Source organism: Impatiens glandulifera, chromosome 5 (genome assembly GCF_907164915.1).
Source record: "Impatiens glandulifera chromosome 5, dImpGla2.1, whole genome shotgun sequence".
In the NCBI taxonomy this organism is placed as follows: domain Eukaryota; kingdom Viridiplantae; phylum Streptophyta; class Magnoliopsida; order Ericales; family Balsaminaceae; genus Impatiens; species Impatiens glandulifera.
The window spans coordinates 6,953,021-6,969,624 of record NC_061866.1 but is presented as its reverse complement, the minus strand read 5'-3'; the positions used below and the strand labels follow the sequence as shown (position 1 = coordinate 6,969,624).

At 29.7% G+C, this 16,604-nt stretch overlaps 1 protein-coding gene across 1 annotated transcript; it reads left to right on the top strand.

Annotated features, from left to right (window-relative positions):
* The first annotated feature begins 4,817 nt into the window (after positions 1 to 4,817).
* Positions 4,818 to 6,065, top strand: LOC124938947 (F-box protein CPR1-like). The gene has a single exon (XM_047479467.1). The coding sequence runs from the start codon at positions 4,818 to 4,820 to the stop codon at positions 6,063 to 6,065; it is 1,248 nt and encodes a 415-aa protein (XP_047335423.1).
* The last annotated feature ends 10,539 nt before the right edge of the window (positions 6,066 to 16,604 follow it).

Sequence of the window (16,604 nt, the reverse complement as noted above, 5' to 3'; positions counted from 1 at the left end):
ACGATCAATAATTTCTTCAGCATATTTCTTCTGACTAAGACAAAGTCCATCCTTAGTATACGATACAGCAACTCCCAAGAAATAGCTTAATTTACCTAAATCCTTCATAGCAAATTCTGCGCCTAAGCTTTTCATGAGAGTCTGACGTAACTGATCAGACGAAGCCGTAATGATAATGTCATCAACATACAAGAGTAGATAGGCAATTTCGGACCCATGTTGATAGATAAAAAGCGAATGATCAGTCGTGCTGTGTGTAAAACCGATTGTAGAGACAAAATCTGCAAACCTTTGATACCAAGCACGAGGAGCTTGTTTTAAGCCGTATAAAGATTTGCGCAATAAACAAACATGGTCGGGAAAGATTTTGTCTCTAAAACCGAAAGGCTGATGCATGTAAACTGTTTCGTTGAGATTACCATGTAAAAATGCATTCTTGACGTCCATTTGGTGAATGGACCAAGACTTCGATAAAGCAATGCTCAGAACAGTTCGTATGGTGGCTGGTTTGACAACAGGACTAAAGGTTTCTTCACAATTGATTCCAATCTGCTGAGACCTGCCATCACCAACAAGACGGGCTTTATGCCTCTCAAAAGAGCCGTCAGAGTTAGTTTTATGCTTAAAAATCCACATGCATCGTATAATATCAACACCCTGAGGACGCGGAACCAAGTCCCAAGTCTTATTACTAATTAAAGCGTTAAACTCATCGTCCATGGCGGCTTTCCAATTCGGGTCTGATAAAGCTAACTTTGGGTTTTTGGGAATAGGCGATGGAGATGTGAGTGTGTTTAGATTGAAAATGCGTTTTGGACAGACAATCCCATCCATTGCGCGGGTTCGTATTGTCCGTGTTGGATTGATGATGGTTGGTGAATGATTTGGACGGTTTGGTCTTGTGGACGGGCTGGTCGTGTTTGGGTTTGGGCCTGGTGAAGTGGTGATGGGTGATGGTGGGTTTGGTGGAGTGTGTTGAGTTGATAATGGGCTCGGTAATGGAGTGTTGTTTGGTGGGGAAATGGACTCGGTGATGGGCGGGGTTTGGATGTGTATTGGGATGGTTATTGGTTCGGATTGAGATGGGTGAGTTGAGTTTGGGTTTTGGACAAGAGAAAAGGGAAATTTTGTTTCGTCAAAAATGACGTGACGAGAGATGATAAATCTTTTTGAGGCTGGGTCGTAGCATTTGTAGCCGCGATGATTAGAGGGGTATCCTAAAAAGACACAAGGGGTAGAGCGTTTATGAAGTTTGTGAATAGTGGTTGGAGGAAGAAGAGGATAGCAAAGACAACCGAAAATTTTTAGGTGAGAGTAAGAAGGAGTTCGGTTATATAGAAGTTGAGTGGGTGAGAAATTTCGAATTTGTTTATTTGGAAGAATATTTAGGAGATAAGTGGTCATTTCGAGGGCGTGATGCCAAAAATTTAACGGGAGAGAAGCATGAGTAAGCAATGTTCGAATCATGTTATTTATGGTGCGTATTTTTCTTTCTGCTTTACCATTTTGAGGAGAAGTATAGGGGCAAGAGAGGCGAAATTGTAGACCATTTTTGTCACAAAATGTACGAAATTGACTGTTGTTATATTCAGTTCCGTTGTCACATTGGATTGTTTTAATGGGCTTTTGAAATTGTGTTTGAATTTGATTTTGAAGTGTAGAGAAGACGGAGAATACTTGGGATTTGTTTCCAATTGGAAAAGTCCAAAGGAAATTTGTGTAATCATCAAGAAACAGAATATAGTATTTATGTCCATTTGTACTTAGCACAGGCGACGTCCACAAATCACTATGAATAATATCGAATGGGGAAGTAGTATAAGAGACAGAATTGGTAAATGGTAACTTAACTTGTTTACCAAAGATGCAAGACTCACAGAGTTTAGACCCTAAAACGGGCTTACAAGAAATAGAATTTGATTTATTGAGAGAATGCAAAATATCGACACCGGGGTGTCCTAATCTATTATGCCATAAATTTGACGAAATTGCAGTAAACGAAGAATTAGTTGGGGGTTTTTGGCTTTGGCTCGACAGAGAGAGTGGGTAGAGATCCCCCGAGCTATTGTTCCTCATGATAACCTTCCCCGTCTGGAAATCCTTTACAGAAAAACCAAGTGAGTCAAATTCTACAGAGACGTTGTTATCACGAGTAAACCGACGAATAGATATAAGATTTTTAATGAGTTTGGGAGCATGTAGAACATTGTTCAGAAGTAAGGGTGGTAAGGGTGGTTTTAAGTTAGTTTTACCAATACCGCGAATCGGGATTTCCTGTCCACTCCCAACAATGATATTTTTAACACAATTTAAATTAGAATAAGGCGAGAGACTACCTGAGTTGGGTGTCATGTGTGAAGTTGCTCCCGAATCCATGTACCAAGTATCGTCAGGCGGAGTAAGGGATAAAGTGTGCATCGCCTGATTGATATCGGTTGCAACGTAACTTTGGGGCTGCTGCTGGCTCGTCTCAGCCATGTAGGCCTGCTGTGGCCGAGAACCGAGTACGCCTGCTCCTGCTGTCCGAGTGTGTTGCTGCTGATAGCCAGAACCGCGCCAGGAGGCGCCTTGTTGCTGTTGACCAGATGCGTGCCAGGGGGCGCTTTGCTGCTGCGGCCAGATCTGTTGTGTCGGGTAGGGACAAGGGGGTGCTGTCCAGCCCGCAGGCGCCCACTGTGCCCATTGCTGTTGGCCAGGAGGTGCCCAGAATTGCTGCTGCTGGTGGTATGTGCGGCTGGTGTTGCGACCGCGTCCTCTGCCGCGCTGGCTGCGTCCTCGGCCCTGGCCGGCCTGTTCCTGCGCGCTAGAGGTGCCCTGCTGCTGCTGCTGGCCGGTAGCACGGGCTGATTGGCTAGAGTTGTTTCCGCGGCCTTGGCTACGATCGTCCGAGGCAATAAAAGAGGTGTTTGTGTGGACGAATTCATCCTTCCTTGTTTCAACAAGGAGCAAATCAGATCTAGCATCGTAGAAAGATGGGAGAGGCTTCTTTTGACCTATTATGGTGGCGATTGTTTCGTAGTTTTCATTCAAACCCCCAAGTAGACGCAACACCAGTCGATTTTCAGAAACGGGGCAATCAACATTAGCAAGTTGATCCGCAATCATCTTCAATTCAGTGCAATAAGCACTCATGTTTGGGAAATCATTGAGACGAATTTGAGAAAACCTATTTTCAAGATACATAGCGCGAGAACCTGTGTTATCTTGAAATATATTCGCTAAACGTTCCCAAGCCTGAGCAGCCGTCATACCAGGTTTTTGGATCGTGTTTAGTAGATCCTTGGATATTGTTCCAAATATCCATTGCTTGACAAGGGCGTCAAGGCGTTTCCACAGAAGAGAGTCGGTCTCGGAAGATGTTGAAGGTGTTTCGGAGGCGTTGGGAGTTTTTGGTTTGAGATGTTCGTAAACATTGTGAATCAAGCAGTGGTTTTCGAGAAGGTCTGCCCAAGAGAGATATTCCTCGCTACCCATCTCTAGGGTGATAGGAATTATGGAGCGGAGATTGTTAACAGAGAAAGCAGAGTGGTATTGAGAAACAGACATGGTGGTGGGCGTCTGACTTTGATTGGAGGAGGAGTCTGAATTAGTAGGTGGGACAGACATTAGAAGTTTGTGCGTGAGGCAGCAAGGTGGGAGGAAGAGAAAAAAAAATTCGATTGATGATCTTGAGAGGATCTTTACTCTGATACCATGATAGAGATTAATCCCATGGTTATTATTGATAAACAATGTTACAATATATACTAGTCAAAAGACTCTTAATAAGGTAAACCACTAATCTAGGAATCTAAACAAGGTAACCCACTAATCTAGGAATCTAAACAAGGTAACAAGATATATACAATATACTAATAATAATACTATTTATAATTTTAATTATTATAACTTAAATAATTAATGAAATTTTAATTTCATATAAATGTCTATTAAAATGATATTTTAATTATTTATTAAAATAATAATGTACCTAATTAGTTTAAATATTATTTGTTAGTGTATAAAATAATAGTAAAATTAAACTATTACGGTATAACTAAGATGCTTAACAAATGGAGACTTATTTGTTAGGTGTGTTTTTGATTAGAGTAGAAACAAATATAACATTACTGGTATAGTATAAATTATAATAATAATTCCTTGTTATTTATTTTATTTCCCAAAAAATTATACCAACAGTGTTTTAACATGTTGTTTGTTATATTTTTATAATTAATATAAATTTATATTTCTATAAAATTTATACATCATATTTAATATAAATAGTAACTACTCTCCTAAATACAACATTATTCTTATATCACTTAATATTTAATTTCTCATTATATATTTTTTTAATTTAACTTTTAAGTATAAAAAGACATTTTAATAATTAAACCAATTAAAAATTCAAATAATTTTATGTTTTATCTTTATTAAAAACATTAAATAACCAAAATGAATCAAGAAAACGTTAATAGAAAATTAAATTATGATAATGAAAAGAAAACATGTTATTTTATTTAATAGGTGAACTATTGATCCCAATGTTAATAAGTAAAAAATCTATATTCAAAGTTAATAACTTAGTTAATTATAAGTTAACTATCCTAATTACAAAGTAATTATGTCAAATAAATATATAATTAAACCTAACTTGTTTTTGAATAATTTTAATTTGAGAATTTGAAAATTAAGTGCAACTTGAATAACCGCCACTAAGATTCAAGAAAACCAAGATTAAGAAACACTCCAACCTTCATCTTTAATCAAAATTTCAGTCGTTGTTCATACTAGCTGTTGTTCATCTTCTTCTTCTGTCAAAATTTTAGTAAAAGATGTCGATTTTGCCGGATGATATTCGATACGAAATTCTTTCTCGATTGCCTGTCAAAAGTCTGCTCCGTTTTAGGGTTATATCTCGATTCTGGCTTACCCTAATTGATAGCCCCAATTTCATCAAATCGCATCTGAAACAATCAGTTAAAACCAAGAACAACCTTTATCTCATCCTGAGTTACTACAATCCCGGTCTCTTTGATTTTTCCAGACTCTGTCGCATGGATTTAGATTCGGTCGAGGCCCTCGAGGGTGATGGCATTCTTCAACTGGTAGAGATCAATGGCAATCCCATGAGGCATCATCGTTATAACAACCGTATTTGGGGAACCTGCGATGGATTGCTCTGTTTGTCAAATAAAAAGCAAGCTACCCTTTCATGGAACCCATCAACGAGGATAATTGTAGGACCCGTAAATCATTCTAACATTCACCAAAATGATAGATCGATCTGCGTTATGATCAAAGCTTATATAGACATTGTAGTTGTATGGAATCCTTCAACGAAAAAGTTTGTAGAACTGCCTTTCGCATCGATTGAGATCAAAGATTATGATCCGAAATATAGTCACGTTCACCAAAATAGAGCTTATGGATTCGGTTACGATAATACCAACGACGACTACAAAGTGGTGAGAGTTGCGGTTGTTCAGGATGTTGTCAGAAATTACGAGGTTAAAGTTTATAGTTTAAGATCAAATTCATGGCATACGGCAGATAAATTTCCTAACCAAGATCCGAAATTTAATGGAGTTCGAAATTCCGTAGCTGGTGGAGCGATGCACTGGTTCTCGGTAGACGCAGATTTAAACAGTTCCATTATTGCATTTGATCTCGGGTTGGAGACATATAGAGTAATTCAACTGCCTGTGTGCCGTGACCTTGAATTCTATGTGTACTTGACTAGTTTCGGAGGATGTTTATCTTTAACTTGTCACCATTATTCGGGGCACGTGGATACATGGTTGCTGAAACAATATGGTGAGGCGAATGAATCTTGGTCGAGATTCATTATATTGGCGGAGCAAAATATTCCTGATATGTCTGACTATTTTGTGAGATGTATTGCTTATTCCAAAAATGGTAAGAAAGTACTTTTGGAGATGGGTCTTAATCTTTTTTGGTATAACTTAGAAATGGGGTCACTTGAAGATTTGATGATAATTCATTCTGTGGAAGATTCACTTGAAGATATAGTGTCTTGTTTGGAAAGTCTAGTATCTGTTGATGTTGCAGAAGCTGGTTAACTAAGATCAATGATGGAGATGGTAAAAAGTAAAAGTAGAATTCATTCATTAATGGTATTATATGTTTTGATTTATTACTGCATTAGGTTTCATTGTAGTTTTGAATTAGAAAGACATGGTTAGTATTGGAACATTTAAAAGATATATCTCATCATATTAGATTTAGACATTAATACATCCCCATGATTTCTCTAATTGCAATTTAAATTTTTTATTTGTATTTACATTTGAGTAAGTATTTTTTCCTCTCCAAGGCCTTGTTTGAGGAAGGGGTTTTTTGGATTTTGTCTGGGTTTTATCCAAAAAAAATCCTTGTTTGATAAAAAGTAGGAAAAAATTGGTTTTTAAAATTTAAAGACTAATTTGCCCTTTGACTTTAGAAGATATGGTGTAGGTGAGAGAATGATAGTTTAGAGAGAGAAGATAAAATTAGAGAGTAATTTTGATATTTAAATGATAAAATTATTTAATTTGATAATTAATAAATATGTTTGTGTTTTGGGATAAAAATTAGGTTTTATCCTAAAAACCCCTTTATCAAACGAGGCCCAAGTTATCGGGTGATTTGAGTTGTGGAATTAGTCCATTATAAAACATCATAAAAGAATTGATTTGAAGTGAGTTATAAAAAGAATAGGAAGAGTTTATATTTAATTTTTAATAGGGTAACGAGAGGGGACGTTAATTTGGGCCGAGAAAATATGTGAATATTAGATATTCAGTTTAAACACGGAATATTATCTCTTCCTGTTAATTAATTTTTCTCACTCTCTTTATCAATTAATTAACTTATTTATTGTTTATCCATTTTATTAATTATTTTCTATTTACCCTCTCTCTCACTAATTAATTTATGAGAAATAACTGGGAGAGGAATGCATGAGGAATGATGTTACGCAATTTTGATTAGCCAAAAAAATAATAAAATTTCTCTCTCTTCTCTCTCTCCTCACTTTTTATCACTTTTCTAATTAGTGATATAGTCACACATCATTCTCTCCCCATTCATTTCCTCAAATTCCCTTCCCTATCACTCTTCTTAATTTATCTCCCTTATTAAATAATTTATTTATTTTTTAATTATTTAGGACTAATTAATCTGTTCTCTCATCTATAAAGTATATTTAATTAGGAGAAATGATTAGGTGAGAGAATTTTGTGAGGGAATGATGTGCCATAATCTTATTCGCTGAAAAAATCAAATAATTTCTCTTTTTTCTCTCTTTCCTCCCACTTTTACATTTTCTAACCAATGTCCCTCACCAAATTCCCTCACTAAATTCTCTCCCTCTATCCCTCCTCTTTAATTAGTCTATAACCTATATTTAATTAGGTGGAGTAATTATAATTTTTATTTTATATATATATATATATATATATATATCATTAAAGTTATAGTATTAAGTTTTTTTATTAATAAATATTGAAAATATTTTTTAAATTATAAATATATAAATAATAATTATATTTTTCTCTTGTTTCTTATTTTGATTTTCATATATTTATCTTTTATCTCACTTTTAAATAAAAATAACTTAAAAATTAAAAATAATGTCTCACATTAAATATTATAATTCAAAAATTAAAAATAATATCTCACATTAAATATTTTAATAATATCTTTAAATAAAAAATAATATGATGTATTTACTAATTAATTTCTTTATATTTTCTTTATTATTTTTATTTGAATGACTTTTAATTATTTCATTTATTAAATATTTTTTTCGTCCTTTTTTTATATTTTTATTTTTATTTCGACTTAAGAATATTTTGTTTTTTATGACATATAAATGTTTATTTAATATTTCTCATAATTTATAACCCTTTAAACAAAATCAAACTATCAACATATCAGTTGAAGTAATTTTTTTATTTCGATAAATATCAAACTTAGTTTCTCAACATATTAGTAGTGAATAATCTTTTTTATTTTGGTAAAATATTATGGTTACTTTTTTTTTAATAATTGTATATATGTTTTAAGGGAGGTGCTTTTTCCACCCCATCCCATATTTTCACCCTGCCCTCACTACTCAATTAATTTCAAAATTAATTATTTATCCCTATCACTTTTATAAATTTACCTTTCTTATTTTAATTATTTTATTTTATTTAATTATTAAGTTTTTTTATTAAATATAATTAATTAATTAATTTTTAATATTTTTTAACTTTATTTATTTAATTAAAAATACAAAATATTATTATTTTTATATTATAATTATTTAAAATATATTAAATATTAAAATGTGTACTAATTTAATAAAATATAAATATTTAATATTTTATTATATTAATTATATATATATATATATATTAAATATTTATAAAAAACATTTTTTTTATAAATAAAATTATCTAACAAATAAATAAGATAAAGTCTTTAATATATTATATATTAATAATTAGTCAAATTAAATATAATGTTTTACTTAATAATATATACGATAACATTGCATAATATTTTTAATAATATTTTTTATTAAAATATTTCATATTTAACTTTTTAAAATATTTATTTTATATAAAATTATTATTTTATTTTAATTAATTTATTATAATTTTATTATTAATATATAATATTTAAAACTAATTATATATCTTTTAGATTTCTTTATTTAACTCGATTTAGAAAAAATTACATGTCATAAAAAATATACCAAAGTAAATAAAAATTTAAAAATATAAATTCTAATAAAAATACACCAAAGTAAATAAAAATATAAAAATACAAATTCTAATCGATATTATTTTATAAAAAAAATTAAATCATTCAACTTATTTTTATAAGTATTTTAATATATATATATAATTAATATAATAAAATATTAAATATTTATATTTTATTAAATCAAGACATATTTTAATATTTTATATATTTTAAACAATTATAATATAAAAATAATAATATTTTTTATTTTTAATTAAATAAATAAAATAGAAAAAAATATTAAAAATTAATTAATTAATTATATTTAATGATAAAAAACTTAATAATAAAATAAAATAAAATAAAATAAGTAAAATAAATAAGATAAGAAAGGTAAATATATAAAAATGATAGGGATAAATAAATAATTTTGGAGTTAATTAAGGAGTGGGGCTGGGGTGGGAATATGGGAGGAGGTGAGAAAAGCAATTTGCATGTTTTAATAAATTTAGGTAAAGACTTATTATGAAAAAAATAAAAAATGATTAAAATTAGGTATTTCAAAATAATAACTATGCAAATCAAGACTCGTCGCTAAGTTTAAAAGGGTCGACACATTTAAAAGAGGTAAATCCTCCTGAAATTGGAATGTCGTTTTCATCCAAAGATGAAGTACGTAATTTTTATAAATCTTATTCGAAGAATATTGGTTTCGGTATTTCCAAATTAAGTAGTAGAAATGGAGACCATGGAAAACAAAAATATTTTTCCATTGGATGTGTTAAAAGTCGTAACAAAGTATCTAGGTTAAAAAATTTACTAAATCCAAGACCTTCGATTAAGACAAATTGTAAAGCTAAGATTAATATAGTTATTCAAGGTGATACAAATTTTGTAATAAGTGGTGTACACCTTGAACATAACAATATATTGAGCCTAGGAAGATCACGATATTTTAGATCTAATAAAAGATTAGATATAGCTACAAAGAGAAGATTGAAACTAAATGATGAAGCTGGAATAACTTTAAGCAAAAGTTTTCAATCACTTGTAGTTGAGGCTGTAGGCTATGATAATTTGTCATACGATGAAAGATGTTGTAGAAATTATATTTCAGATGTTAGAAGGTTGAGATTAGGGAATGGAGATACTGAAGCTTTGAGTTCTTATTTTTGTCGAATGCAAAGTAGGAACTCAAAAAATTTCTACGCGCTTGATTTAGATGGTGAATCTCGAATTAGAAATATTTGTTGGGCAGATGCTAGATCAAGAGTTGCATGTGATTATTTTTCTAATGCCATTACTTTTGATACAACATATTTCACTAATAGTTATGATATGTCTTTCGCTCCATTTGTTGGAGTGAGTCATCATGATCAATCTATTCTACTTGGATGTGGACTAATATCTAGTGAAGATACATAATAATTCATATGGTTGTTCAAAACTTTGTTTATATGTATGTTTGGACGTGCTCCAAAGGCCATAATCACAGACCACTGTCGTTCAATGACAATTGCAATTGCAGAGGTATTTCCAAATTCTCATCATCGTTTATGTCTTTGGCATATAATGAAAAAAATTCCAGCTAAACTAGGTGGTCTTGCGCAGTATAAAATGATAAAGCAACAAATGAAGAACATTGCATATAACTCACTTATCGGATGATGAGTGTGATGAGAATTGGTAGAGTATGATTGAAGAGTTTAACTTAGAGAATAATGTATGGTTGAAGTCTTTGAATGAAGTACGTAATAAATGGATGCTTACATTTGTGAAAGATAAAGTTTGGGCATGTATGTCTACATCTCAGAGAAGTGAAAGTATGGATGCTTTTTTTGATGAGTATGTGCATTCTAAAAGATTATTGAAACAATTTGTTAAGTAGTATGATCATGCTTTAAAGAGGAAGATTGAAAATGAAAAAGTTTTGGATTTTGCTTCTTTCAATTCTGCAATCCCCATAATAACTGGTTATCCTATTGAGAGGCAATTTGAAAACGCGTACACTAAAAAAATATTTAAATAGGATCTTACCCAAGGACCAAGAATCCTTACCACCTCGACCGAGGGACTTTGGCACCCCGACCGAAGATCTCGAGTCTCAACCTAGATCCTAAGGCATGTTGGTTTCACTTTTCAAAACCCAAAATTATTTTTTTAATTTTGGAACCCCAATTTCTAAAAATCTCAATTGATTAGAAAATGATTTCAAAATATTTTTTGTTAATTCCACAAAAGAATATTTTGACTAAGGCTTGTTTAATGTTTATTTCTAAACTATAACACCCTTAAAATAACTGATGTTCTTCAGGTATACTTCTCATTAGTTATCATCAGCAACAAGCAACAGATATCAGCATTTAAATATTATTGTTTTAATATTTCAAATAATGCTAAAACCTAGAAACATGACTAGGATCAGAAAAATAATTGGTTAAAACTCAAATATTATACCACCGATTTTCAAAATCCAAGTTTATAAGTAGAGACCGTTTTTAAAACGGGTACAAGGATGAAGCGCGAAAGTCATTTCTCAAGTATCACCAAACTTCAAATAAAACAAAACTCTAGTGAAATATAAGTTTGTACACGTACACATTTTTATTGATTTTTAAAAAATTAATTGGCTACTCTGTCTTTAAATAAATAATATTTCTTAAATTAATTATATTTAATTAATTTAAACTAGGATTTCATAAAAATCAAATCCTCATTTGATTATTGTAAATTTTCATATTATTAAAATTTAAATAAAATTAATTATTTTATAATTAATTTTAAAAGGTGGTAAGGTGTTATCAAAATTTTTTAAAATAATATTTTATTTTTGAATAATGTCTTACACGCAAAGTAATGTTGAAACCATCGAACCTAGAGTCACCCTGGACCCACACCACGCGCCCGACGTGTGTAGATTTCCTTAAGTTACAATTATGTAATGATGAAATAATAAAATATTTTATTTGAAAAAAAAATATTAAATTTATAATTTTTAAATCAAAAAAATGAAATTAAGAAATATAATATCATATTAAAATTACAGTTTTTTTTTTTTAGAAAACAGTTAAAACATTCATTAAAATCTCAAAAGTGTGAGGGTCAGAAATCAAAGCTAGATAATTCCTAGCTAGGATTAAAGATGACAATCAAAAACCCTAAAAATATTAATTAGTAACATTCATACATTCTAAACAAACAGAAATTATAAACAGAAAAAACTACGTTCAAACCTAACAATCCCGCTCGTCTAGGATTTTTGCATGCCATCTATCTTCATTGAGAGGCTTTCTTTCCCTTCCCCTTTCCTTTGTTCTTCCTCTTCCTCTTCTTCTAACAATAAAAAGAGATTTATTGAAGAGGATGATAAGTATTGTTGTTTCTCATTTTTAACTTTCTTTGTACGAGCCCGTTCTGATTTCATAGAAATAATTGTTTCTGAGAATTTCAGGGCTTTTACCTTTGTTATCTTTAACTTGAATTTTTGTATTTTTGTCTTTCTTATCTTCAACTTCAGCTTCAAACTTCATATCGGTTTTGAATTCTTCTTTTCGGCCTTAAAATTCTTTATTTCAGCTTTGAAATTCAGGGTGTTTTCATCTTGAGTTCCTCAACAACAACTTGAGGTTCATATTCCATTTTCATCATAATCTTTTCTATTATTAAGCTATGTTTGGTATGGGATATTAGACTGTAGATAAAGTATAACTTATCTACATTAAATTACAATAACTGGTTTATTAATTGTTATGTGTACAATATTATTTTAAGTATTATTTATACCTTGAATATGGTATAAACATAATACCTACCCATACCTGTTACACAATATATAAACATTTATAAATTTTTATAATTCTCTTTTACCCTTTAATTTTATAAAATTATTAAAATTTTAATTTATTTTATCATATTTTAAAATATAATAATAATAAACTATAACTAATATTTATGTGTTTGATTTTCTAATTTAAATAATAATAATAATAAATGTGCAGTTAAATAAATTTTTTATTTCCTTAGAAAAAAATATTTGAAGTATAATTATCAAATAATGTTAATCAAAAATATAAATTTATTAAAATTTTAATTTCTTTATTATATTTTAAAATATAATAATAATAAACTATAACTAAATATTATTATTATTATTAATTAATACAATTTATATCTATATAATTTATTTTTGAATCTAAATATAATTATACATTTTAATTTCAAATATTATTCTATAAAATTGTTATTATTATTTTATAAAAATAATTAATATGTTTTTTAAATATAATTTTTTTTGTAATAATATATAAATTTTGAAATTAATTATTAAATATTAATTAATATATAAATATATAAATATATTTTATTTATATAATTATTTAAGTTAAATTATATATAAATAATGTAAACCATATAATTATTTATTTTAAAAATATATTTATACAATAATATTTTTTATTATTATTAATTTCAAATAAATATTAAAATAATAATTAAAAATAATTTATATAAGGGTTAAAGAGTCTTTTACACTTTTTACTCATTTCTTATACTACCAACCGAAAACAATATAATAAAATCTATATAATTTATACATTTTTTATATTTCCATCAAAACACTATAACTTATATAATTTATACTTTTTAATACTTTTTACAATTTATACCCCTTTATAATTTATATCTATATAACTAGTATCACTTACTAAACGCTACCTTATAGAATTATTTAAATTAATTTATTGGAAAAGTAATTATTGCCTTTCTATGAGTCTGTTACGACTTGTTTCGTAAGATGTGTTTTGGGTTCAAGAATCAAGTTCTTGATCTATAAGACCGGTGGAAATTCTACAATCAAAGGGCAGCGGAAGGTTTTCGATAGAGAATTTGGGGGGGGGGGGAAGGGATAGAAGAATCAAGGGTGCGAAGAGAATTACTGTTGGTCTATACCAAACAGTCCATAATAATAATAGACGAATAGGGGCGAAGTCACATCTTCATCATTCTATTCATGGGTCCTTAGGGAAAAAGATCATCCTTATATAGGTGATGTCTTGCCCCATAATATTCGGTTACAACAAAACACTAGAAAATAACAGAATTCGGTTTGTAAAGTAGAAAAGGAAAGCAAAACAAAATAATAAAACAACAAAACAGAAATCTGGCCCATGTGCACCATAGGACCGAGACCGGGTGCCGAGAAAGGTTGCTGGAATTTATTCTAGGACCGAGGCCTTGATTTTAGACCCTAACAGAGTCCTCCTTCACCTTTTCAATTATTGACTTTGTATGCATGTTTTAAAGAGGATGTTAGGCGTTCTAACCTTTCTCTGAGTCCTCTTTGACCTTTTTAGTTATTGACTTTGTATGCATATTTTAAAGAAGATGTTAGGTTTTACGGAGGCTGAGAATATCCGTTTGATACAATATATAATATATAAGAAGTAGTTTAAATACAAAATAAAAAAAACTAAAATTAAATTTTTTTATAAGTCTTGTTTTTTTTTTATAAATTATTATGTGTATGGAATAATTATTGAGTGGTAAGTAAAATAATTATTCTATAAACATACAAATAACTAGGGTATACCGTGTTTGTATTATTTTTTATTTTACTGTTTTGTGATATATTTTTTTAATTTTATTTTCTAATTTTATTTTTTTCCATAAACCATCCTTATTATTATTTTTTAATATAAATTGACTATTTTAGAAAAGAAAAAAACAAGACAATTACCCATAATACAAATATACAATTGCTAATTATGATGGTACTAAATAATGTGAAGGTACACTTTCTTATTGACACTACATTCACTAAATTCATTAGTCAAGTAAATTAAAACTTAATTTTCCAAAACTTGAGAGGCAATAGACTCTTTCATCCTAGGAAGTTTGGACGAGTATAAATGGAAATTAAAATTGTTCTTATACTATTTGTTTTTAAAGTCATTTTTCGATGGACGAATAAAAACAACTTATTTAATAATTTAATTTTGTGATAAACTTCCATTTTAATTATCAAACCTATCGAGAGAGTATATATATATATATATAACAAATGAATCTATAAAAAATTTGAAGTATTTTTTGAACAAGAAAATTCTATCAATACAACAAAAAAGACTAACGGCGACGCTTAAAAAGATCTCTGCCAACTTTTAAAAGCGTCGCCAAAGATATTACCGACACTTATTCTTGCGTCGCCGAAAGCAGGGTGGGCGCAAGTTTTAACAACGCTTATTTAAGCGTCGGTATTATTAATTTAAGCGTTGTCAAAAGGTAGGACGTTTAACGACGCTTATTTAAGCGTTGGTAATATTAATTTAAACGTCGGCAAAAGTCTAGTTTATTTTTAAACTATTATTTTAACAATTCCTTTAAAATTTTATTTATATTTCTACCTTCTTTAAGATAATATTATAATATTTTATTTTATTTTATAAATTAAATAAAACAACATTTCAAAGATAATAAAAAAAACTTAAATAATTAAATGAAAAAGAACATTAATTAGTTAACTTACATATAATGTTCTATTTATTTAAATAAAATACATTAAATTTCAAATAAATATTTCCCTTCATGGAAATAACTTTCATACTTTCTGTCACACTTTCATTCAATCCTTTAGCAATTTGAGTGCTTACTTGAGTACTAGTATAGTTGACTCAGCTTCTATTAATGTATCAATAATTCTCTCAAATTGTTTCTCAACCTCGGTTAATGTATCCACAATTCTCATTTTCAAGTCAAATAAGTACACAACAAATTCTGGCAATGGCACTTCTATTAGAAAACAAAGTGGCATGCATACCTCTTTTACACCACAAATGTTGACAATGGTTTCAATTGTAACAAGAACCATTTTCATGTCAGATGAGTACACAACAAAAATTTAACTCTCCTTGGATAGGCGATTAACTACCTTTAATAAGACAAGTTCTAATAAGATGGAATTTCGATATTGACAATAATCTTGTTAAACTACTTACTGCATCAATTTGTTTTCTCCCAACATCATTAATCAACTCCAAATCAAGGTGTTCTGCGGATATAAATAAAAATAGAAACTAGTGTAAGAAACAAAAATAAGGAGTTAAGTCTTTGCCAAAACATCTTGACAAAAGCCCATACTAAGTTTTCAAGGCTGGACTCTTTGCACTATACGAAATAGAAATACATGAATATAACACCACAAACTTCATAACAACTACCTCAATATGTTCTACTTGGAAACTTCTCAACTAGTAAAGTCTAATTAATCTAAATAAGCAATCTAGAAACAATGAAAGATATTAAAAAACCCTTGAATTTAGAAAAACAACTTATGGGTGTAAAAGGGACAATGTTGCCCATTCATATGCCTAGAACTATATGCATCTACCATTACAAAATAGATGGTATTAACCGACCTTAAGGAGAAAATTTGCACCAGAAACAGGGCATTCCATTTCATCTACTTTGTCAAAGACAATATCGAATTTGTCTTTGAACAGATTAGCAAACTTGAATGCACCACCACCTGCGGCCTTCAGACAGATTATTATAGTAAATTCATGAGTACCATTTTAGTAGAATAAGGTAAGGCATCTAACGAAAAAATAACTGATATATTCTAGGTTGTCATTCCTACTATTAGTAAAAGGTTAATGAATTTTCTCAAACAAACACATCACAAAGTATGCAAGAACTTGAAGTAGAGATATAGAGTAAAGGATCAGCACAAAAAGCTTGTATTAGAAAGTTGCCCATAATCTGGTGTACATGGTAAATCTGACGAAGTCCATTAAAAGCACAAAAATAAATGAAACAGAAGTCCATCAAAATAAAAAATGTTAATAGAACCCTAACTACTTCTAGACCAGAACTAATATCTTCAACACTTC

Coding starts and splice junctions, on each gene's coding strand:
- LOC124938947 (XM_047479467.1), top strand. CDS start 4,818: ATGTCGATTTTGCCGGATGATATTCGATACGAAATTCTTTCTCGATTG.